Raw genomic sequence first — 26647 nt, 5'->3', positions numbered from 1 at the left:
ACAAACTCATTCAAGATATCCCACCTTTTAGTAAATACTGCAAATGGCAAATGTAATTTGTTATGCCATATTTTTTTTTTGCATTGCAAAATCTAGCAGGCAGCTTTATGAATAAAGCTTGCTCATTCAAGGTTCAAAGTGAATAGATATCTCTGTGTCTATCTCTCAAATTTTCTCCACAGATGTGACAGTTTTCTATTGTTATAAATGTTTATTCCCTATTTTTTAAGATGAAGGCATATTAATGCATTTGTAATAGACTCAACAAAATACAAAAATATAACTAGCGTCATTCTGGCAGCTCCCTCTCATGCCATAGGTATCCATTATTTTACATTTTCTATTAGGTTCCACAGAGACAAGTTGGGGATGGGATGGCTCAACTATATAAAGAGCAATTGTAAGGGTTATGGTACTCATGATATCCTGTGGAGTTTTTTTTTTTTTTTTTGCTTCTTTAAATAAAATTAACATTAATTTTCTTTCCCTACTACTTTTTTTTCTCCCCTGCTCCCCACCTCACATACACTGAAAAAGAAAAAAAAACCTTGTAACCAATATGAATAGCCAAGAAAAATAAATTCTCAAATTGGCCATATCCAAAAATGTGTGTCTTCATCTTGAATCTACCATCTCTTTGGCAGGAGGAAGGTAGTGTGTTTCATCATTCAGCCTCTGGAATTATGGTTGGTCATTACATTGACCAAAGTCTTTAAGTCTTTCAAGGTTGTTTGTCTTTAAAATGTTGTTTCTGGTCTACATTTATTTATTTATTTATTTATTCATTCATTCATTCATTTTGGTGTGGCAATGAGGGTTAAGTGACTTTCCCAGGGTCACACAGCTAATAAGTATCAAATGTCTGAGGCCAGATTTGAACTCAGGTCCTCCTGAATCTAGGGCTGGTGCTTTATCCATTGAACCACCTAGCTGCCCCTCTGGTCTACTTTGAAAAGAACAATAGAGCAACTTTGTATGTATGTATTTCTTAATTGGATATTTACTGAATCTAGCTTTTCTGGGGATGGAGCTAGCAGTATGTGCTGTCACTCCTCCAGTTTGTCAAGGACTCCCCAATGCCAGGTGGTGACACTAGGAAAAGATAACACAGTCCATGAAGATATTAAGCAGCAACTCCATTGGGGTGGGGGAGGTATCAAGGAAATGGGAGGCAATAGTGGCAAGACAATTTTTCTTCCCCCTTTGACTTTGATATCAGGGAGACATTTGGAGTTCTTTCCATTTCAGTCTTTGGTGTCCCTCTGGAAAAAAACAGGTGAACTACTGGGGTGGGTGGGAAGGAATTGGAAAGTTCAGGTTATAGCACCAATGACTGTGATTTACTCAAGCAGTATTGTGCTTTATCACTGTAGCTTACAATTTTATACCAGTATTGTACTTTAATACATATTGAGTGAGTGAGTGATATTTGGGGTTCAAGCTAAAGTTGAGAAGACATGTGGATTCTGTGAGATAGAGAAAATATATACTATGTGAATTATAAATTATGATGGTTTTAGATATCTTTAGATAATGTGTCCCAAAAAGGGCCTGTTCATGCATGTACAGAGGCACTCAATTGAGCTCAGGACTGAGGATTACTAGTTCCTTTCTGTGCACATAAAGTAACTCAATTTGACAGGCACTTATTAAGCATTTAAGCACTGGGGTAGGTGTTGGAGATAAAACAAAACATAATAATCTCTGTACTCAATCTTACATTCACACATAACATGCCTTTTACAGGCTGCTCCCTTTGCAACTCAGATTCTCAGCTTAGGTCCTTAGAGAGGTGACAACTCTCAGGTTCAAGGTACCCTGTGGCCATGAACCCCTAAAACACAAGCTCCCACTGGTGCACTTTCCTTGAATAATCAGTCAGTAGACACACTTAACTCAAAACAAAGGCATTTATAGAAATGGCATTAATAACAAGAGTAAAGATCATTCCCTTCCCCCTTCCCCTGCAAACCTGGGATATACTCTCCCATAAAGTGCCTGTGGGAAGAGTGAGAGCATAGTATAGAGTATACTAGCAGACAGGCACATATTTAGGGAAGACATGGCCAAGGTGACAGACACCTCTAGCCCTGTGGTGCCCCAATGTCCTTTCTCCTCTCATGGTATGCTCATTCTACTCCCTGTGAGTGTAGTGTCTCTGTTTGGCAAGTCATTCAGTTGTATTCTTTGGACTTGTTTCTCTACACAACTCAATTCCTAAAAGCCAGGCTAACTCACTCTCAAACCACAAAGCTTCTTTTCTCTCATATGTTAACTGTACTTGCTCTCTGCTGAATAGTTCTGCTGCAAGATGACTTAGCCACTGATGGAGGGGAGGAGAGAAGAGAAGAATCCCCTCCCCATTCCAAGGGCTGAAAAATAATTCTCTTAAATGGAGGGCCCTTTGTCCCTAGCTGGCTCTTTTCTCAGCTGCCAGAGTTCACATTCCTCAGAGCTGTTTTCTGCCTCAACTATTGATTCCTTCCCTATAAAGTGTGTCTTGTATTTCAAAGAAGCTATGGCTTATCTTTGACCAGTCAATGACCAGCTTCCTTCCAATCTATCATGCTTATATGAAAAAATTTCTTCACACCTTTTAAAGGGGTAACAAAGTATAGACACTTCTTCAGATTCCCTTTAAGTCTTTAACACCAGGTTGTGTTTGTTATCTGCCCCTTACCTTCAGTAAATTCATCACACACACACACATATACACCACACACAGAATCACAGAATTTAAGAGCTGGAAGAGGCCTCAGTACTTATCTAGTTCAACTTATATATGCAAGAATTTCCACACCCAATGAGTGGTCACCCAACTTCTGCTTGAAGATGTACAAGGGAGAGGAACTCAACCCTCTGCCCCATAGGGGAGGTTCCAATTGTACAATTCAGCTCAGAGTAGCCATTGTACTTCAGATGGGGGTGGGGTGAGGAACCTTGGAAAACACATGTCACTCAAAAAACAAAGTTCTTGTGTCCAAAACAAACAAAACCAAAACCAAAACATGGCTCCACTTTGAACAGCCCTAAGTGTTAGGAAATCATTCTTGACAACTAGCCCAAATTTCACTCTTTCAAACCCCTATCCATTGCTCCTGGTTCTTGTTTCAGGACCCAAACAGAACAAGTCTAATCCTTCTTTCACACAATAGTCTTTTTTTTTTTTTAGTGAGGCAGTTGGGGTTAAGTGACTTGCCCAGGGTCACACAGCTAGTAAGTGTTAAGTGTCTGAGGTTGGATTTGAACTCAGGTACTCCTGACTCCAGGGCCGGTGCTCTATCCAACTGTGCCACCTAGCTGCTCCATATAACTTACTCTTAGTAGAACCATGCGGGCTTTTGCCTTTCTGGCTCTTTACCACATATCTCTCTCTCTCTTTTTTTTTTTTACATATAAGGTATTTTATTTTTTCCGTTACATGTAAAGATAGTTCTCAACTTTTGTTTATACAAGCTTTACAATTTCAGATTTTTCTCCCTCCCTCCCCTCCCTCCCCCCTCCCCTAGACAGCAGGTAATCTGATATAGGTTATATCTATATATCTATATACATTGTCGCAGAAAAAATTTTAAGTCCGATGGAAGAATGAAAATAACAAAGTTTCCAGGCTGAAGCAAATAGGTTTATTGAGAGAGGGCCAGTCCCTCAACGAAACCGGTCATCCAGGCTTTGGGCCTGAAAGACCCAGAAGTACAAACTACATAGGTTTATATACCCCGGGGGGGGGCATTATCTAAAATTAGGACATAGTCTTGAGTAATAACAAGGGATCAGCACTATGATATGAATAGGGTGGATCATTGTTAGGCCAGTGTAAAGCGGCGTGAACAGTATTACTGACCACCTACAGACCCTGTGACATTTCCTAGGGCGGATATCACAAGATCTACTACACTATGTCATAGGAAAATTGAGAAACATGGAAAAAGGACTTGACCTACTAACCTTATGCAATCTATATGAATCACAATTATTTTTTGTTAATATATTGAATATTATTTTAATTAAATCACTTAAAACTATAGTAAATCTCTTATAACTAAGGGATGGGGAAAATCTCACTCACAACATATACATATAGATATATATATACACACACATATATATACACATAATAACATTAATCCTATTTCTGCATTAATCCTGTTACAAGAGAAAAAATCAGAGCAGTGATGCAAAACCACAAAATAGAAAAAAAAAAACAGCACCCAAAACAAAAGAAATAGTATGGTTCAATCAGCATCTATACTCCACAGTTCTTTTTTTTTTCTTTCTTGGATTTGGAGATCCTCTTCTATCATGAGTTCCCTGGAACTCTTCTGTACCATTGCATTGGTGAGAAGAATATAGTCCATCACAGTAGGTCAACACCCAATGTTGATGATACTGTGTACAATGTTCTTCTGGTTCTGCTCATCTCACTCATCATCAGCTCACGCAAGACCCTCCAGGTTTCTCTGAACTCCTCCTGCTCATCATTTCTTACAGCCCAATAGTATTCCATTGTATTCATATACCACAACTTGTCCAGCCATTCCCCAATTGATGGGCACCCCCTCAACTTCCAATTCCTTGTTACCACGTAAAGAGCAGCTATAAATATTTTTGTACATGTGGCGTGTCCCCCTTCCATGATTTCTTTGGGCAAAAGACCTAAAAGTGGAATTGCTGGGTCAAAGGGTATGCACAGCTTTATCGCCCTTTGGGCATAATTCCAAATTGCTCTCCAGAATGGTTGGATCAGTTCACAGCTCCACCAACAATGCATTAGTGTTCCAATTTTCCCACAGCTTCTCCAACATTTATTATCTTCCTTTTTTGTCATTTTAGCCAATCTGATAGGTGTCAGGTGGTACCTCAGAGTTGTTTTAATTTGCATCTCTCTAATCATTAGAGATTTAGAGCATTTTTTCATATGGGAATAGATAGCTTTGGTTTCTTCATCAGAAAACTGCCTGTTCATATCCTTTGACCATTTCTCAATTGGGGAATGACTTGGATTCTTATAAATTTAATTTAATTCCCTATATATTTTAGAGATGAGGCCTTTATCAGAAGTACTGGCCTCAAAAATTGTTTCCCAGCTTTCTGCCTCCCTTCTAATTTTGGATGCATTGCTTCTGTTTGTACAAAAATTTTTTAATTTAATATAATCAAAATCATCCATTTTGCATTTTATAATATACTCTATCTCTTGTTTGGTCAAAAACTGTTTTCCTTTCCAAAGATCTGATAGGTACACTATTCCTTTCTCTCCTAATTTACCTATGGTATCACCTCTTATGTCTAAATCATGTATCCATTTTGACCTTATTTTAGTATAAGGTGTAAGATGTTGGTCTATGCCTAATTTCTGCCATACTATCTTCCAGTTTTCCCAGCAGTTTTTGTCAAATACCGAGTTCCTATCCCAGAAGCTGGAGTCTTTGGGTTTATCAAACACTACATTACTAGTGTCATTTACTACTGCATTTCCTGAGCCTAGCCTATTCCATTGATCTACCACTCTATTTTTTAGCCAGTACCAGATAGTTTTGATGACTGCCGCTTTTATAGTAAAGCTCCAGGTTTGGTACCGCTAACCCACCTTCCTGTGAATTTTTTTTCATTATTTCCCTGGATATTCTTGATTTTTTGTTTTTCCAGATGAATTTTGTTATTATTTTTTCTAGCTGTATAAAATAATTTTTAGGTAGTCTGATTGGTATGGCATTGAATAAGTAAATTAATTTAGGCAGTATTGTCATTTTTACTATATTAGCTCTGCCTATCCATGAGCAATTGATATCTTTCCAATTATTTAGATCTGATTTGATTTGTGTGAAGAGTGTTTGGTAGTTGTGTTCATAGAGTTCCTGGGTTTGTCTTGGCAAGTAGACTCCCAAGTATTTTATATTATCTACCGTTACTTTAAATGGAATTTCTCTTTCTATTTCTTGCTGCTGGACTTTGTTGGTCATGTATAGAAATGCTGATGATTTATGTGGATTTATTTTATATCCTGCTACTTTGCTAAAGTTGTTAATTGTTTCAAGTAATTTTTGAGTTGATTCTCTAGGATTCTTTAAGTATACCATCATATCATCTGCAAAGAGTGATAGTTTTGTTTCCTCCTTGCCTATTCTAATTCCTTTAATTCCTTTCTCTTCTCTGATTGCTAAAGCTAACATTTCTAGGACAATATTAAATAATAGGGGTGATAATGGACATCCCTGTTTCACCCCTGATCTTATTGGGAAGGCCTCTAATTTATCTCCATTGCATATAATACTTGCTGATGGCTTTAGGTAGATACTGTTTATTATTCTAAGGAAAGCTCCCCCTATTCCTAAACTCTCTAGTGTTTTTATTAGGAATGGGTATTGTACTTTGTCAAAAGCTTTCTCTGCATCTATTGAGATAATCATATGATTTTGGTTGGTTTTCTTATTGATGTGGTTGATTATGTTAATAGTTTTCCTAATGTTGAACCAGCCCTGCATTGCTGGTATAAATCCCACCTGGTCATAGTGTATTATCCTGGTGATCACTTGCTGTAATCTCCTTGCTAATATCTTATTTAAGATTTTAGCATCAATATTCATTAGGGAAATTGGTCCATAATTTTCTTTCTCCGTTTTTGCTTTGCCTGGTTTTGGTATCACCACCATATTTGTGTCATAAAACGAATTTGGTAGAACTCCTTCTTCACCTATTTTTCCAAATAATTTGTATAATATTGGAATTAATTGTTCTTTAAATGTTTGGTAAAATTCACCTGTAAACCCATCTGGCCCTGGGGATTTTTTCTTAGGGAGTTCATTAATGGCTTGTTCAATTTCTTTTTCTAATATGGGTTTATTTAAGGATTTTATTTCTTCTTCCGTTAACCTGGGCAGTTTGTATTTTTGTAAATATTCATCCATTTCATTTAGATTGTCAAATTTATTGGCATACAGTTGGGCAAAATAATTCCTAATTATTGACTTAATTTCCACTTCATTGGTGGTAACATCACCCTTTTCTTTTTTGATACTGGTAATTTGGTTTTCTTCTTTCTTTTTTTAATCAAATTAACCAATATTTTATCTATTTTATTGGTTTTTTCATAAAACCAGCTCTTAGTTTTATTGATTAATTCTATAGTTTTTTTTTGCTTTCAATCTTATTAATTTCTCCTTTAATTTTCAGGATCTCTAATTTAGTGTCTAATTGGGGATTTCTAATTTGTTCTTTTTCTAGCTTTTTAAGTTGCATGCCCAATTCATTAATCTCCTCTTTCTCTTTTTTATTCATGTAAGCATTTAGAGCTATAAATTTTCCCCTAAGCACTGCTTTGGCTGTGTCCCATAGATTTTGGTATGTTGTCTCATTATTGTCATTCTCTTGGATAAAGTTATTGATTGTTTCTATGATTTCTTGTTTGGCCCATTCATTCTTTAGAATGAAATTATTTAGTTTCCAATTGATTTTCAATTTACTTTTCCCTGGCTCTTTCTTACATGTAATTTTTATTGCATCATGATCTGAGAAGGACACATTTACTATTTCTGCCTTTCTACATTTGACTATGATGTTTTTGTGCCCTAATACATGGTCAATTTTTGAAAATGTGCCATGTACTGCTGAGAAAAAGGTATATTCCTTTCTATCCCCATTCAATTTTCTCCAGACATCTATCATGTCTAACTTTTCTAGTAATCTATTCACCTCTTTCACTTCTTTCTTATTTACTTTTTGGCTAGATTTATCTAATTCTGAGAGGGGGAGATTCAGATCCCCCACTAGTATAGTATTACTGTCTAATTCCTCTTGTAACTCATTTAACTTCTCCTCTAAGAACTTGGATGCTATACCACTTGGTGCATACGTATTTAATATTGATATTACTTCATTATCTATAGTACCTTTAAGTAAGATGTAATTTCCTTCCTTATCTCTTTTAATGAGATCTATTTTTGCCTGCACTTTGTCTGAGATAAGGATTGCTACCCCTGCCTTTTTTACTTTAGCTGAGGCATAATATATTCTGCTCCAGCCTTTTGCCTTTACTCTGTGTGTATCTCTCTGCTTCAAATGTGTTTCTTGTAAACAGCATATTGTAGGATTCTGGTTTTTAATCCACTCTGCAATTCACTTCCGTTTTATAGCAGAGTTCATACCATTCACATTCACAGTTATTATTACTGACTGTCTATTCCCCTCCATTCTATTTACCCCCTTTGTACTTTTCCCCCCTTCTTTCACCCTATTCCTCCTCACCGACGTTTTACTTCTTACCCCTGCCTCCCCCGATCTGCCCTCCCTTTTTATCACCCCCTCTCTTTTCTTTACCCTTTTCTCCCTTGCTTTTGTCCTCCCTTCTATCAGTCCCCCCCTTTCCCTTCCCCTTTTGCTTCCCTAAAGAATGAGTTAAGTTTCTTTATCCCAATGAACGTATATGTTATTTCTTCTTTGAGTCAAATCTAATGAGAATAGGGTTGAAACAATGTTCCCCCCTCCTTTCTTTCCCTCTATTGTAATAGGTTTTTTTTTTCCACCTCTTCATATGATATAATTCATCCCATTCCACCTCCCCTTTCCTCTCCTCCCCATAGACTCCCTTTTTAACCCCTTAATTCTTTTGTATCATCACATCAAAGACAATTTATATTTATACCCTCTATGTAAAGTCCTTCTCTCTGCCCAAATACATTTACAATTCTTAAGAGTTATGAGTATTATTTTCCTGTGTAGGGATATAAACAGTTTAACCTAATAGGGTAACCTTTTCCCCCCCCTCTGTTTACCTTTTTAAACTTCTCTTGAGTCTTGTATGTTGAGATCGAATTTTCTATTCAGTTCTGGTCTTTTCACCAGGAAAGATTGAAAGTCCCCAATGTCATTAAATGTCCATCTTTTCCCCTGAAAGAAAATGCACATTTTTGCTGGGTAATAGATTCTTGGCTGCAATCCAAGCTCCTTTGCCTTCCGGAATATCATATTCCAAGCCTTGCGGTCCTTTAATGTTGAAGCTGCCAGGTCCTGAGCAATCCTGACTGTGGCTCCATGATATTTAAATTGCTTCTTTCTGACTGCTTGGAGTATTTTCTCCTTCACCTGATAATTCTGGAATTTGGCTACAATATTCCTTGGAGTTTTCCTTTTGGGGTCTCTTTTGGGAGGTGATCAGTGGATTCTTTCAATGATGATTTTATCCTCTGATTCTATGATATCAGGGCAGTTCTCCTTAATAATTTCCTGGAATATGGTGTCTAGATTCTTTTTCTGGTCATGGCTTTCAGGCAGTCCAATGATTCTCAAATTGTCTCTCCTCGATCTGTTTTCCAGATCAGTTGTCTTTCCAATGAGGTATTTCACATTTTCTTCTATTTTTTCATTTTTTTGATTCTGCTTGACTGATTCCTGGTGTCTCATGGATTCCTTATCTTCCAACTGTCCCACTTTAATTTTTAAGGCATTGTTTTCTTCAGTGAGATTATGCACCTTTTTTTCCATTTGGCCAAGTGAATTTTTTAAGGTATTGTTTTCTTCAGTGAGATTATGCACCTTTTTTTCCATTTGGCCAAATGAATTTTTTAAGGCTTTGTTTTCTTCAGTGAAATTATGTGCTTCCTTTTCCAAGCTGCTGATTCTTTTTTCATAGTTTTCTTGTTTTGCTTTCATTTCTCTCCCCATTTTTTCTTCTACCTCTCGCAATTGATTTTTAAAATCCTTTTTGAGCTCTTCCAGGAAGGCTTTTTGTTCTTGAGACCAATTCACCTTCCCTTGTGAGGCTTCAGATGTAGGCAATTTGAGGCTATTGTCCTCATCTGAGTTTGTGTTGGCTTCTTCCCTATTGATACAGAAGCTCTCAATGGAGAGGGCTCTTTTTTGCTTCTTACTCATTATTGCAGCTTATTTATTTATTTTTTAAGTTGAAGTCTGCTCTAGGGGCACCAGGGTCCCTGTTTTGGGCTTCTTGTGCAGGGGTATAGGTGCTGTGTGACCGGGTTTTTACTCTGAGGCCTTTATGGTGTGTGGAGATCCCCCGCCCTACACTTCCTGTCTGATTGTGCTCGGCCAGCCAGGCGCCGGACCCCGGCATCTGATCCCACCTGACCCGTTTGTGGCCCTCTCGGCCGGTGCAGGTAGGTTTTTCCACTGTCCTTCTTGGCCACCAGATTTTTGAACCAGGTTCCAGGGGCCTCAGTTGTTCAGCTGTGGCCCGCAGCTCCTGCTGATTTGCCCCGACCCCCTCGGCGCTGGGTTGCTGCCCTGCACTGGGCCTCCCTTTTGCCCGAGTCAGACCGACCTTTTCCTGAAGTCTTCTAAATTATCTCTGGTTGGAGGACTGTGTCTCTCTGTCTCTTTGCAGGTTCTGTAGTTTCAGAATCCATCCAGAGGCTTGATTTAATGTTTGTTTTGAGGGAACAGAAGGAGAGCTCAGGCAGCTTGCAGCTTCCTCTCTGCCATCTTGGCTCCGCCGACCCACATATCTCTTTAATAAGAATCCTAAGATTTTTCCAGGAGTTGAAATCAAGTTCACTGGCTGATATATATTTTATAGACTCTTTGTCAATAGTACCTGAAAAATTGACTGTCAATGATAACTGAAAAGGTCCCTCCCAAGGAGGCTGGGTTCCACTGGTTTGCTGAAAATTCTTTATATATATTTTGTCTCCTGGATTTAAATCATGCAAGGAAAAATCTAAAGGGCCAGCCTGTACCACAGCTCCTGTCTCATGGAGTTCACGTAGCCTAGTCTGTAATTCCTATATATAGGAGGCAACAGAAGTATCACCTCCCACCAGTGATGTATAAACTGGGGAAAAAGTTTTAGCTTGGATAGGAGGGTGACCAAAAAGCATTTCCTAAGGAGATATATGAAGTTCTCCTCTTGGTCTACTGCATAGATAGAATAATGCCAATGGTAGAATCTGTATTCCCCTGAAAAGATCTATCTCTATTTTGATTTCACTTGTAATTAGATCATCTCCAGCAGAGGGAGCCATCTTGATGTCTATAGTTTCTTTATCTCTGTCTCATTGTCTCTCTGTTTCTGTCTGCCTCTATCTCTTTCTCTGTCTCTCCATCTCTCTCTGTCTCTCTCCATCTCTCCATCTCTGTCTCAATCTCTCTGTACCTGTCTCTGCCTCTCTCTAGATCAAAACAACATTTGCCCTTCTCCAATCCTGTGGTATCCCCTGTCTTTTTCCAGGATTTAAAAAGTATCATTCACTATCACCTCAACCTGTTGTTTCAGTACCAGGGATGTAGTTCACCTGGACCAGGTGACTTGAGTATATGAAAGACAACTAGGTTCTCTCTTACCTTTATTAATTTGAATGTCATTTCCCCACTATTTTTTTTCCATTTTTGTTCCATAATTTATAATGTATTTCTTTCTTTCTTTCTTTTATTTTGGTGAGGTAATTGGAGTTAAGTGACTTGCCTAGGGTCACACAGCTAGTAAGTGTTAAGTGTCTGAAGCCGGATATGAACTCAGGTCCTCCTGACTCCAGGGCCGGTGCTCTATCCACTGCGCCACCTAGCTGCCCCCTCTAATGTATTTCTTTTTTTTTTTCTTTCTTTTTTTTTTTTTAGTGAGGCAATTGGGGTTAAGTGACTTGCCCCGGGTCACACAGCTAGTAAGTGTTAAGTGTCTGAGGCTGGATTTGAACTCAGGTCCTCCTGACTCCAGGGCCAGTGCTTTATCCACTGCGCCATCTAGCTGACCCCCCCCCCCCAATGTATTTCTAACTTAGAAAGAAATGAGGCAATCAAGGAGCAGAAGTGGGGAAGGAGTGCATTCCAGGCATGGTAGACAGACAATGCAAAGGCATGGTGATGAGGGATGAAGTACTGTGTAGAAAGAAAAGCAAGAAGGAATTGTTTCCTTCTTTGTCTTTAGAATTTCGTTCTTGAGAATCTCTCATCTCTCCTGGGTCAACTTCCTTAGTAGCATTTTAGTCTATAGGATCTATTTGATCTATTTTTCCTCTGAACCCTTTAAACTCGGCTTTCCCCAAGTTTGTAGCAGATGTCAGCTATACTTGGATGTTTTCTCTGGCTCTGTCACAGACTCTAGGAGGAAGAATCACTTCTCCCAAAGTTCCAATTAATTCTACCCCATCAATGAGTTCTTCCCTATTAGTGAGAATCCAATCAAGAATACAATTTTCCCTTTTTAGTTCTTTGACCTTTTCAAGGAAGACTCAAGAATTTCTGGGCTAGGATACTGAATGAATAGGGAAATTCTGTATGGAACTGGGGTAGTTGAAAAAGGGGGTAGCCAGTTTGGGGGCAAGAAGTTCAGTTTTTGAGCATGTTGAATCTGAGATAATAGTGGGATTTCCCAGCAGAGATATAAGCAGCTGAAAATATGGGACTGGATTGAAAGTGAAAGATCAGGCAGAGAGATAAGTATTTGGGAGTATATGAAATCAATTCTGAGTTTACTGATTTGGAAATTAAAACCAAAGTTCCATGTGTGAAAATCATTTCATCACTTTATACTTACAAGAAATTGTGTGGTAACTTTCAATGAAGTCATCAGTCTGACTGAGATTTCTACCCTTGACAACTGTCTATACTTCTCTGAACCTCAGTTTCACCATTTGTAGAATGGAGATTAGAGTCATCAGTAAGGCAAGGCCATCTGGTATTTGTCACAGGGTGAGGAATTCATAGGGCTTCAACAGCTCCAACAAGGACACAGTCTCTTGTAGGGCCAAATTTTAATTGGGGAGTGCTAGCTAGGCAGCTTGCCGCAATATTGGGGCAAGGTAGGAGACCAATAGCCTCCCTCAAAAACAGAACAGGGTTTATTAACAAGAACAAACTTAAAAACACAAGCAAGATCAATAGAATTAAGGGAAAGGAAAAAAATGGGGGAAGGGAAATGATATAACCTGAATAACACCACCACCCAGGTGAGAACACCCCGCTGCGTCCTGTCATCCTGTGGCTTTCTAGCTTCAAGCCAGAATGGTGAAACTCCTCCCTTCTCCTTCCCAGCAGATCCCAGCCTAACCACACACAGCCCCAAGCCAATTGGCTGGCAGCCCTGACTGACAGTTACATGACTGCCCTCACTGGACTTCCAGTCATTATAATTTTGCCAGGCCCATATAGGCATCGGCAAGTGCTAATGATGTGAGGTGCCAGTACCATGGCGATAGCTACAACCAGTGGGTGGAATACCCTGCCATTGCAGAGGGCCGAGCCTGAGCCCCAGGCCAGTGTGTGTGCTGGGGTTTTAAAAATTCTAGCCAAAAGATGGGGTCATAAAAACCTCAAATAACAATTAATTCTTTACACTCTCTCCCTGGTCCATTCCTGGTCCCAGAGGCAACCCCATCCTGTGGTCTCTTCTTCCTTCAATGGTCCATTCAATGTGGAAATGCCTCTGTGCTCTGTGTACCTCCTCCCCTGGCTTCCCTGTACCCCTTTTTTTTTTTGTGAGGCAACTGGGGTTAAGTGACTTGCCTAGGGTCACACAGCTAGTACATGTCAAGTGTCTGAGGCCAGATTTGAACTCAGGTCTTCCTGACTCCAAGGCTAGTGCTCTATCCACTGCACCCCCTAGCTGCCCCTCTGTAACCCTTTCTTTAGACTCCTTCACCCCTTCCTGCCCCTTACCCCACATACACATATATACACAAAACTTGCCTCAGGCACAAAAATTGTTAGTAATGACGCTAAGACCATAATAACATTCTCCCTGCCTGCCACAGTTTTATTAAAAGTCAAGTCCTTTGTTAACCTTAAAGCCCTATATACAAACTAACCTTTGTCTTAATTAGGTTGAATATTTCTTTATTAACATTTCAGTTATTATTTTTGTGGCCTCTTGTTAACTCTCCCTTCCTCCCTCCCCCAAGTTAGAAAATGGGACAAGACTACAAGCTTCATTTACATCTGTCAAGATGGAGCTCATGGCTCCCCTTCAGAGGCATTACCACAGCAACCTGGGAAACTCTGGGTGGTTGGCCTGGCCCCCAGGCAGGTACCTGGTCTGCCAAGTTTCCATTGTAACATCTCTAGAAGGGATTGGTGAGTCCTAACTTGGTTACACAACCATTAAATCAACTTATGCACAGAAATATGTTTCTTACATGTAAATTAAATAATTCAATTCAACAAAACACTTAGCTGCATAATACAAGACACTGTTTTAAGCATGGGGATTTTGGGGGGGCAGTGTCCCCCCAAACTAAAACAATCCCTTTCTTCCATAAACTTACATTGGGGGTGTGGGGGGGGGTGGAGGGAACCCAGCATGTGCACACATCAGTGAATATCACTCAAGGAGGGAGAAAACACTAACAATTGAGGGGGCAGGGAAAGGTTTCAGGCTGATTGTTGTTTTCCCACACAGACAAAGATTCTTCCCGATACAAGGATGCATTGGGAGGAATGTAGAAAAGTTTGTTTTACCTTCATGTTGTAGGGAAGTCAAGATTTAATCTAATAACCTTTCCCCATAAGGACACAAAGTACAGGAACATGCACATGCCCAGAGGGACTGTCAGTATCTGAATTAATAAAGATGTCTGAAATACAACTGCTGAACAGAGAACAAGCTGGGCCCTGCCTGATAGAGAATGACTGTGGTCACACCTTGAAGGATCTTATCATTTGACAGCAAGGACAAATATGTTCTCCAATGAAATATGTGGTTACCATCATCGCAAAAGGGGTAAACATGAGTCAGAGGTGACACTAGTTGGGTGGAAATGGGTTGGATTTCACAAGATTGTCATAATTCCACTGCTTCTACACAGTCCTAGTCTAACCCCCTCATTTTATTTGTTTGTTTGTTTGTTTGTTTGTTTGTTTATTTATTTTGGGTGAAGCAATTGTGGTTAAGTGACTTGCCCAGGGTCACATAGCTAGCAAGTGTTAAGTATCTGAGGCCGGATTTGAACTCAGGTCCTCCTGACTGCAGGGTGGGTGCTCTATCCACTGCACCACCTAACTGCCCCTAACCCCCTCATTTTAGAGATGGGGCAGATGAAGCCCAGAGATATTAAGTTATTTCTTCAAGGTCACACAAGTAGTAAAGGGCAGAGCTGGGACTTAAACCCAGTTCTCTGACTTCAAATCCTATGCTTGTCCCACTGAACCACCCTGGCTTCCTTTAATATGTGTCACCTAGGCATCTCTCTGTCCTCCCCACATCCCTTCCATTTCTTGACTCAGAAAGAATCACCAGGACATGTGACTATGAAATGACTTCTAGAGGCTGGAGCACCATTTATCTCCAACCTTCCTAGGTCCTCTTCTTACTTACTACAGCCATCAACCCTATTTCTGTTCTTTCTCTGATCTGAGACCCTAAACGCTCAGGTGACAATTCACATTTAGGGAGGATCCAGATATTGCTTTGATAACTCAACAACCTTGGTGAAAGGTGAGACGGGGGAGACCCAATGGGCACACCCTCATAGAGGAGGGGAAACAGGGAAGGATTTGACTCTTTAAGAGCACAGAACAAAGAAGACATCCAGAGTCAACAGATACAACTACTTGGCTTCTCTTCAGGAAAAACGGCAGCTTAGATCTACCCGCTAGGTAAGTGTCTATTCTTCCCAAGGCCCTCGTCTGTCCCAAAAGGTTTTATATCCCTTAGGTAAAAAGTGCTGTGGAGAGAAGTGAGAGGAATATTTGAGTATTCATTCTGACACCGGTCTTCTGTAGACTAGAAGTAGTGGATAGTACTGAGAGAAAAAGAGAGGGTTGAATGAGACCTATTCACCTGTAAATCTGTGATCCAATGATCACTTGCCTTAGTCAGCCATACTGGTCTTTACCAGGAGTGCCTAGAATGTGGATGGATCACAGTAAAGAATAAATACATGGTAAGGAAGAAATGCTTAGGGGAAGGTGTGGTAATTTGTGTGTAACAGTGGGTAAAGAGTGTCATTAGCACTACACCTTTGACCCCTCCTGAAACCATTTGTCAATCAGCAAACATTTATTAATTACCTACTGTGTAAATAAAAAGATAAGTAGAGAGATAGTAAGAGAGGCTCTAGCTGTTTTTCATGAGTTCAAATCAACTTATCTCTCAGATTATTGAAAGAACTGAAGTATATGATGGCTGAACCCCTATATATGCTTTCAGAGTTTGTGGAAAATGGAAAACAAGATACAGGATTGAAGTAGGGTAAATGTCCTTATTTTTTTTAAAGGTGGGGGGGGAGTGGATTCTGCAAACCATAGACCAATGAACTTGACTTTGATTCATGGGAAAATTCAAGAATATATTTTCTGTTCATGACTCACCATTGGAGCTCTAGTCCAGAAAAGAATGGGTTCATTTTTGAGGGGCTTCTCAGACACCTCTTTGGCTCATTTCAGGTCATTATTATTTTTCATGGGAACATCAGAATTTGACTTGCATCTCTGTAAATGCCCATAGTTTCCATGCATGCACTAGGATAATAAAATATCAAATATAGGAGAAATTTTATTTACCACCCCACAACATCCCACAAATGTCTTGTCCCTTTATGTCTTTCTGTCTAGAAATGCTGATTCCCAATCAAGATAGCTCCTTCTCCAGTGGCTCTTCTTCTTCCCCAGGGAGCAATACAGTTGTCTAGACTTAGAGCACCATCCTGGGGGAAAGCCTCTACAAGGAGAAAGAACGTGGGCTGCTAGGGAATCAGTCAATCACCACTCTGGCAGGCCTTCCCTTTCCTTATACCTACACAGTCTCATTGATACTCAAGTATCACTGAATAGATAAATCTGCTTTACATTCTACTACCCCAGTGGTTTTGCTGGCCTCTCTCCAGGACCAATTATGTGACTCTGTCTTAAAAATCACTTACCTTTATGTCTGTGTCTCTACCTGGCACCATTTCCTCCTGTCCTGTTAAATAATGTGATGTCTTGGTGTGTTATGTGGTTCCTTGTAGGGATTTGTGTGGACACTTAGATCTTTCTCTGAGGAACAGAGGCCATCTTTGCCCATAACCATTTTACATAATTCTGTGTTAAATTAATCTTTTAAAGGCTAACCTCAAAGGTAGGGCACAACTGTAAAACCCTGTGTCAGTGGCAGAAGAAAGCTGCAACAGGGCAATGAGAACTCAGAAAGAGGGCAACCAATATTATCTATGTTGTGTTGTGCTTAACATTCCCCAGTCACTTTTTTTTTGGTGGGGCAATGAGGGTTAAGTGACTTGCCCAGGGTCACACAGCTAGTAAGTGTCAAGGCTCTGAGGCCACATTTGAACTCAGGTCTTCCTGAATCCAGGGCTGGTGCTTTATCCACTGCACCACCTAGATGCTGCCCCCCCACCTTTAAAAGTTTTATTGATGTGTTTTGCTTTTAATTACAAACATTAATGGATCACTCCCACTTTGAGAGAGGCCTGTTGTAACAAAGAAAATAATCAACTAATAATAAACTCATCTGAAAGTACATGCAACATTGTACATCTATAGCATCTCCTCATCTCTACTTTAAAAAAGAATAAAAATGAAATAAATAAAAAATAAAAAAGAATAGAAATCTATTTTTTCTCCCTCCTACTTCCAGCCCATTAAAAAAAGAAAAGAAAAACAAATTTCTTGTAACAACTATGAAGTTAAGTAAAACAAATTCCTTCAATGTCTATACATAAACACAACCCTTCGTGGTTGCCAAACTGTGTAATTTAAAATTCTAAATGTGGGTTCTAATATGTCCCCCCCAGTTTTGGGGGGAAACTGACTAAAATCACTGATAAACGAGTTTAGAATTTTTTAAGGGTTTAGTGAAAGATAGTAAAAGAAAGAGAAAGATTGAGAAGAGATTTCTTATAACCTGGCAATCCTAGCCTTCCTGATCTCCCACTTCTGAAGTTCCCTGCCACCATAACTTTATAGGTATTTGTTTTTTTTTACAGTGTTGTATAAAATGTTCTGGTTCTGTTGACTTCACTGTGTATCAGTTCATACAAATCTTTCCATAACTCTTTGAAATCATCTATTCCCTCATTTTTTGACAACACAATATTACTCATTCATATGCCACAACTTAGTCATTCTTCAATTGATGGGTATCTCTTTAGTTTCCATTTTTTCTTTTTTTGCCACAACAAAAATAGTTGTCATTAAATATACAATTGCTCTTTCACTATGAACTCCAACAAGTTCAGCAAGAACTGGTGCTTGGTTCACATTTTCTTTTTAAATGGCACTAAGTCTAAAGGAAAGGAAGCTACAAGCAGGTTGTAAGAAGTTTTCATTAAGAAGAATTACACAGTTTTTGAATGTGTTAATGGGAAAATAAGTCCTTGGTTAATTCAGTTTAGTATAAGAAAATGACATTAAATACTAATATTTAATATGTAACTAACATTATATGATTACTATTAAATATATCATATTAAGCATTTTAAGTTTAGGTTTAATATTAAAAATAAAAGACATACCATTGCCATTGTTGTTGTTGCTTCCTCTCTTATTAACTTTTGCCTTAGTGAGCATTCAACTGGGGTCATGTTGTTCCATTTTTATGCAATACAAAGTATGTTGGATTTGGAATCAATGAATATGAATTCTAATATTGACTCTGCTCTTACTACTTGTGTAACTTTTGGTAAGTTATTTAACTTCCCCAAACTTCACTTTGCCCATTTGTAAAATGAGGGAGTTAGACTAGATCAGAGGTATCAAATTTGGGGTGAGCTCCCCACCCCAAGTGACCTGCAAAATTCTTATGTGGGGCATGAATCAAATTAAAATATAATTGGAAAAGGCACAAAAAAAGAAATAAAAATATAATACAACATAGAAAATATTAATTTGTCATTTTCTGAGCCAGTATTAGTATCTGCACAGGGATCCATTTCTGTTTGAAATGGCCTTTAAGATACCTTCCAGCTATATAGATCTATGCTTTTGTGATTTCCCTCCCATTTCCCAACACCACTTAAATAATAGTCTGGATGAAATCTGGGCAGAAATTAGACTTCACATTACCCATCTACTACACCCTTCTAAAACATAACAAATTGGCTTTTGGATGATGCATCTATAATCTTCTATAGGGATGTGTGCCTGAGGAATGAGGTTTAAATGTCCACAAGATTCATTTCTCATGATTCTGTGATGGACAGAAAACCTGTGCACTCAATGTACTGGTTAGTGTTCAGTCAGCTGAGCACAGTAAGGAATTTCTGGGCTTTGTGCCAGACATAGAGTTAAGTACATTTGAAATAGAGACTCTCATTCTAGTTCTTCTGCTGCATGTATAAATCAACACCATAATGTCTTAACTGAACATTTATTTGTTGATGATCCCATAAGAATATTGTATGTTATTTTGTAGTTCTTTTTAATTGCATATATAAATATGTGAATACAAAGAAGGATCTGTGATTTGATCTACATAAGGACCTCCCAGTGTGGAAACTCCCTTCAGCAATCCCTTAAGACACCATTCATTCATTTTCTCAAGGCATTAATTCCTCTTGTTGAGATCCAGCAATCTTCATTGTCCTTAAGAGTCTTTTAAAATACATTTTATTGATAATTTTTGTTTTTATATTACCTGCATTTCCCAATGTATATTTCTCCCACCCTCAAAGAACCATCCTTTACAAAAAAGAATAAAAATAAAGTTCAACAAAACTAACCAAAGTATGAAAAACGTTTACCATTGAACCTTCTTTGGAGGGAAGAAGAAAATAGATCTAGACCCAATTGAAACAAGGTACAAAAAGGAAAAGCTGAAGGAAATAAGTGCCAACAGGGGAAGGCAGAAGTTATCCTAGTGAAAAAGGGAGAATTTCAATGAAAAGTGGTTACAGAGATGTTTGTCCAATTACTTATTCAGACCAGTGCAAAAATAAGTGTAACAGGAGTAGGCACGACACCCCCTCAACCCACTCCTGTAACATATTAAAGGGCGTCTAGTTTGCTATACACTATTGGTTTGTTCAGTCATTTTCCAGTCGTGTCCCACTTTTTGTGACCCCATTTGGAGTTTTCTTGGCAAAGATATTGGAGTAGTTTGCTATTTCTTTCTACAGTTCATTTTACAGATGAGGGAACTGAGGTAAAAGGAGTTAAGTGACTTGCCCAGAGTCACACAGCTATTAATCTGTCTGAGGCCAGATTTGAATTCACGTAGATGAGTCTTTCCAACTCTGGGCCTAGCACTCTATCTACTGTGCCACCTAGCTGCCTCCTGTACATTATACTAGTTGATATACATGTCAATCCTCAGCCCTTTCTATCTGCTACTGGCTCATTTCCTCTTTTGGGGGGGGGCAGGGCAATGAGGGTTAAGTGACTTGCTCAAGGTCACACAGCTAGTAAGTGTCAAGTGTCTGAGGCCGAATTTGAACTCAGGTCCTCCTGAATCCAGGGCCAGTGCTTTATCCATTGGCCACCTAGCTGCCCCAGTTCATTTCCTTAGTAATTCTCTACACATGTCCCAAAGCAATGAAGGGAAATGTTCTTCTATTTATTCACAAATGGATAAAAATACACAAGCTCTCTCATTCATTAATCAAGCAGCTCTGAGCACCTACCCCAGTTTATAAATAAACCTTTTTTTCCCATATATTTTCTCTTCTCCTTCCACTTCCCCCATCCCTCCACCAAACTCCCTAGTTTCATATGCTTAAACATTAATATCACTGACTATACAATTTATTAACAGTGTATCAATCAATAAAAAGACATCTAAATATTTCAATAATATATCAGCTAGAAGAAAGATGGTAGCCAGAGTCATCTCTAACCAACTATAGTTGCTGATTTCTTCACAGACCATACATTACCCAACATGAATTTAGCTTCTTTTTTCCATAAAAGTATTTTATCATTTTCTAGTTACATGTAAAGATAATTTTCAACATTTGCTTTCTTTTTTCAACATTTGTTTTCATAAGATTTTTAGTTTCTAATTTTTCTCCCTCCCTCCCTTCTCTACCCACTCCCCAAGATAGAAAGCAATCTATGTACAATTATATTAAATATATTTCCGTATTAGTCATATTGTGAAAGAAGAATCAAAATACAAGGAAAAAGTTCAAAAAAGGATAAAAAACAACAAAAAAGTAGAAACAGTATTGTTCATTCTGCATTCAGATCCACCATTCTTTTTTTCTGGATGTGGAAAACATTTTCCATCACAAGTTCTTTGGAATTGTCTTAGATCATTACACTGCTGAGAAGAGCCAAGTCTATGATAGTTGATCATCATATAATGTTGCTGTTATTGTGTACAGTGTTCTCCTGGTTCTGCTCACTTCACTTAGCATCAGTCCACTTAAGTCTTTCCAAGTTTTTCTGAAATCTTCCTGCTCATCATTTCTTATAGCACAATAGTATTCTATTACATTCATATACCACAACTTGTTCAGTCATTCCACAATTGATGGGCATTCTCTCTATTTCCAATTCTTTGCCACCACAAAGAGAGCTGCTATAAATATTTTTGTACATGTGGATCTTTTCCCCTTTTTTATGATTTCTTTGGGATACAGACCTAGTAGTGGTATTACTGGGTCAAAGGGTATGCACAGTCCCATAGTCCTTTGGGGATAGTTCCAAATTGCTCTCCAGAATGGCTGGATCAGTTCACAACTCCACCAACAAAGCATTAGTGTTCCAATTTTTCCACAGCTTCTTCAACATTTATTATTTTCATTTTTGTCATATTAGTCAATCTGATAGTTATGAGGTGGTACCTCAGAGTTGTTTTAATTTTCATTTCTCTAATCAATAGTGATTTAGAACATTTTTTCATATGACAATAGATAACTTTGATTTCTTCACCTGAAAACTGCCTGTTCATATCCTTTGACCATTTCTCAATTGGGGAATGACTTGCATTCTTATAAATTTGATTTGATTTAGTTTCCTATATATCTTAGAAATAAGGCCTTTATCAGAAACACTGGCTGTAAAAATGTTTCCCAGCTTTCTTCTTCCCTTCTAATTTTGGCTGCATTGCTTCTGTTTGTACAAAAACTTTTTAATTGAATGTAATCAAAATTATCCATTTTGCATTTCATAATATTCTCTATCTCTTATTTCATCATAAATTGCTCTCCTTTCCATAGATATGAGAGGTAAACTACTCCTTCCTCTCCTAATTTACCTATGGTATCACCCTTTTTGTCTAAATCATGTACCCATTTTGATCTTATTTTGGTATACGGTGCAAGATGTCGGTCTATGCCTAGTTTCTGCCAAACCATCTTTCAGTTTTCCCAGCAGTTTTTATCAAATACTGAGTTTCTATCCCAGAAGCTGGAGTCTTTGGGTTTCTCAAACAGCAGATTATTATAGCCATTTACTACTGTGTCTCCTGTGCCTAACCTATTTCATTGATCCACCACTCTATTTATTAGCCAGTACCAAATAGTACCACTTTATAGTACAGCTTCAGATCTGGTATGGCTAGCCCACCTTCCTGTGCATTTTTAAAAATTAGTTCCCTTGATATTCTTGACCTTTTTTTCTTCCAGATGAATTTTGTTATTATTTTTTCTAGGTCTATAAAATAATTTTTAGGTAGTCTGATTGGCATGGCACTGAATAAGTAAATTAATTTAGGTAGAATTGTCATTTTTATTATATTAGCTCAGCCTACCCATGAGCAATTGATATTTTTCCAATTATTTAGATCTGATTTTATTTGTGTGAAAAGTGTTTTGTAATTGGGTTAATAGAGTTCCTGGGTTTGTCTTGGCAGTAAGACTCCCAAGTATTTTATATTGCCTACATCTACTTTAAATGGAATTTCTTTTTCTATCTCTTACTGCTGAGCTTTGTGGGTCATGTATAGAAATGCTAATGATTTATGTGGATTTATTTTATATCCTGAAACTTTGCTTAAGTTGTCAATTATTTCAAGTAGTTTTTTAGTTGAAAAATTTAGCTTCTTTTAGATAGCAAAGTCCCCCAAGAATTTCCTTCAGGTTATCTTCTCCACAAATAAAAGTTAAGTTCAGTTTTCTCAAAATATCTCTTTAGACTTTTATACCATGACAGTTAAACCACTCATTCTCTCAGGAAAGAAGTTCTCTTAATCCTTTCTCTCTTTGTCTTTCACAGTTCCTCCCAGCTGTGGCAGTTAACTCTTTCTATAAAACAGTTAAACTGTCTCTTCCTAAGATTTTATTCCTTTTCTCTTAAAGATATCCAAGTCCCCGTGGAAGGGACTATTGAAGCTGGAAGGTCAGTGGTGCTCCATTAATTATTTTTCATTTTATTCCCTGCCTCTTCTATCAAGGAACGAAGTAGTTGGGTTCCTCAAAGTGAGGAAATTTCTTATAGACTTTGACAAAGAATATAACTTCTGGACAGCAGGTCACAGAAGCTTATAGGTCGATGGCAAAACTGTGGTAGAACTCAGACAGCAAGCCTTCTAACAGCAAAAACAGAATTCTAGTGCCCCTAAATCTCAGTGACAATAAGAGATTCCTTGCTCTGGTCAGGTAGTCTAAAAGCATTTATTTAGCACCTACCCATGATGTTCCTGACACTGTGCTAAGCTCAGGTGATACAAAAAAAAGACAAACAAAGCAAGACAAAATGAAGCACCAATGCTGCCTCTTCTATTTCAGAGTCAAGATGGGGCAGGTGTATATGTGTAGAGAAAGTCTCCATGCTATACTGAGTTAGAGGTCCCTATGTGATGAATGATGTTGACCATTTCTCTCAATCTTTCCACTGGATCTGGGTCTACCGGAAAGAAGATCAGACACTGATTGACATGTTTAGGGTATTGGAATTTGCCTGCAGAGCCTTGTTCTCTCCCAGGGCCCCTCTCTCAGTAAGGATGAGCAGCACTGGAGTATACAAGAAAGGCATTTTGGCAGACAAAGTGGCTGTGATCACTGGGTCCACTCACGGGTGAGTAAAGATAAATTCCTAATTGAAAAGTACCACAGGGATATTGGGTCTACACTCTGAGGAGAATAACTGATCCATCAGAGAACATAGGGTCAGCTCCTTAGAGTGAAAAAGGGACTGGGAATTATGATCTTCCACTAAAGAGGAGGACACCGGGGAGGTGAGGTAGAGGGCAGCAGGGATAAGGAATGAGAGCATCAAGGATGTCTTTTTGTCTCCTTTTCTTTTATAGCATCGGCTTTGCCATTGCACAACGGTTGGCCCGGGATGGGGCCCATGTGGTGGTGAGCAGTCGCAAGCAGCAGAATGTTGATCGGGCTGTGGCAATACTGAAGGAAGAGGGACTGAGTGTGAGGGGCATGATGTGCCATGTAGGGAAAGCAGAGGACCGCAATAGGCTAGTGACTATGGTGAGTGATAAAAGGTGATGGTAGATGGTGTAGAGAAAAAAGATACAGACTATTTCCTAATTACCCAGCTCAGGAGTTAGAGGACCTAGAACTGAATCTTCACCCATGAGGCTCATGTCATCTGCTTTGAATGGACACACTATCCTGGGCCAATCAGAGCACATCCTTAGAAGAGGTGATCTTGGTGGCTCAGGCCTTAGGGAAGCTCTAGGTTGTAGACACCAGATGCTTAATAATTGTTTATTGATTTGATTTGGGGATTCAATGTGGCAGAGCCAAAACAAGGAATTGGCTCATCCTTAGCAGGATTTGAGAATTCTAGTTCCTCTTTACTCCTATGGTTTGAAATTTTGCCTTTTTCTGTCCATTAGCCAGTTTGCTCCTTCAGTATAACAGGAGAGTATAGAGAGCAGTGACCTTACCTTCTTCATTTAGCTTTTAATCTTCTTTAGCTTCATTTACATGCCAATTAAGAGAGGATCATGGGAGCAAAATGGACATTGTAGTCTCAGCCTCCATATAACTACTGTGGGAGTTTCTTTGTCAGACCTCCATCCTCCACTCCCCAGATAAGTTTTGGGTTCATAAAATCCTTGTAAGGCATTACAGGGAAGTTACATGGAATTTCTAACCCAGTCAAGACAATTATCTGGTGTGATATCTAAAAAATCTAATGTATGGTTGCCTTAAATTTGAAGCTTTAGCACCAATCTTTGGGAATTAAGCATTTATTAAAGCATACTAGGTATTAGAAAAAAAGAGAACACATGGAGTTAAGAAAAGGCCTATCTAGCTTAGAGTTCCAGCCTGGCCTGGTTCTTCCTCAAGTCCTTCACCATGAGCCTGCTTCAACCATGAACTCCTCTCAAACTGACTGTGGAAGCTTTTTATAGGTCCAGAGCAGAGGCAGTCCTTACACACTGCTTCAAGCTGATTGGTAGGTATCATCCAAATCCATTGGTTCACTGGACTTGAAGGTGGTCTCTTGCTGATATCAGTAGTATACCGCCTCTGAGAACAACATCACTCAGGGCCAGCCAGGTGTTGTCCCCATCCAATCACCCTTAAGTAGGTACTTAGTTTCTCATTCTCACCCAATTCAAACAATACTAAATCAATCAGGTGGGACCCCTGGGCATCTGCCAAATTCCATTATTTTATCACACTGGACAATAGATTTCACATGTTGCAGGTATACAGGTAATGAAAAGAATAGACTTAACCTTTGCCTAGGGGCATTGCAATTTGGTATTTGGTTAACTATCCTTAGCTGTATGTTATGGCTCATAGCCTCTGATATGGATTAAAAATCTTTCAGTGTGCCTTTGTCAAGGAGAGGCTTCCTAGTCACTTCATTTATCATTTGGGAACCAAAAAGGCCAGTTGATGACTGTGAAGAGCTGAAGCATAGAATCTGATAATGGAGAATGATTAAGAGACTAGGAGAGCTACCCAGCATGTAGAACATGACCAGTGGTCACCTACCAGCAATCAGGAGAGCAGTAGGCATATAATTCCAGCAGAAAGCAACATGATCACATCACCAGAAGATATCAGTAGCTCTATAGCATCAAAGTGGTGAGTTACTTTGGCTGCATTCCATCTTCATGAATGCCCTGGCCACATAGGTCCTTTATGAATGCCCCTTCATATATGTGCCCAGGCTACATGTATTCCCACCAATATGGTCTTCTTGGTAACATATTTTCTTAGTGTAGGTCCCCTTCCCCACTGATGATATGGTAATATGTGGAAATGTGTAGTGTGTGGGAGGGATCTTTTCTTGCTGCTTAATTTGCTATCACTAGTATTAGCAAAACATGACAAAATCCAGATGAAGCTCAATGGAGAATTTAGGATGAGAAGGTGTGGTTGAGTTGCAAAATGTCCCATTGGAGGGAGGACTCACCCTAAAGATATCACATGTTTATTAAAATATTAAAGTATATCAAAGATAATACTGAATCTCAGTCCTAGAGAACTGATAATAAAATATTTCTCCCTCTTCTCAGTGGAGAGGTGGGAAACTGCAGATGTGGCATCTGTTATACACTATGAAATATAATTACAATTATATTTAGTTTGGGGGCAGCTATGTGGCACAATGGATAGAGTGCCAGATCTGGAGTCAGGAAGACATCTTCCTGAGTTGAAATCTGGTCTCAGACACTTACTAGTTGTGTGACCCTGGGCAAATCACTTAACCCTGTTTGCCTCAGTTTCCTCATCTGTAAAATGGAGCTGGAGAAGGAAATGACAAACCACTCTGGTATCTTTGCCAAAAAAAACCCCAAATGGGGTCACAATGAGTCAGAGACAACTGAAAACACCTGAAAAACAACTTTTAGTTTTAATTAATTTTTTTTTTTTTTTAGTGAGGCAATTGGGGTTAAGTGACT

General features: G+C 38.8%; 1 protein-coding gene across 1 annotated transcript in view; it reads left to right on the top strand.

The window, feature by feature from the left end:
- DHRS2 (dehydrogenase/reductase 2) overlaps window positions 1–26647 on the top strand; it is a 120684-nt gene that overhangs the window by 83192 nt on the left and 10845 nt on the right. The window contains exons 2-3 of the mRNA XM_043982267.1: window positions 23682–23838; window positions 24071–24248. Of these exons, the coding sequence (XP_043838202.1) occupies window positions 23682–23838; window positions 24071–24248 (335 nt within the window). The remainder of the gene's footprint in view (window positions 1–23681; window positions 23839–24070; window positions 24249–26647) is intronic.

Source organism: Dromiciops gliroides, chromosome 2 (assembly GCF_019393635.1).
Source record: "Dromiciops gliroides isolate mDroGli1 chromosome 2, mDroGli1.pri, whole genome shotgun sequence".
Taxonomy (NCBI): domain Eukaryota; kingdom Metazoa; phylum Chordata; class Mammalia; order Microbiotheria; family Microbiotheriidae; genus Dromiciops; species Dromiciops gliroides.
This window is presented reverse-complemented; position numbering and strand designations above follow the sequence as displayed.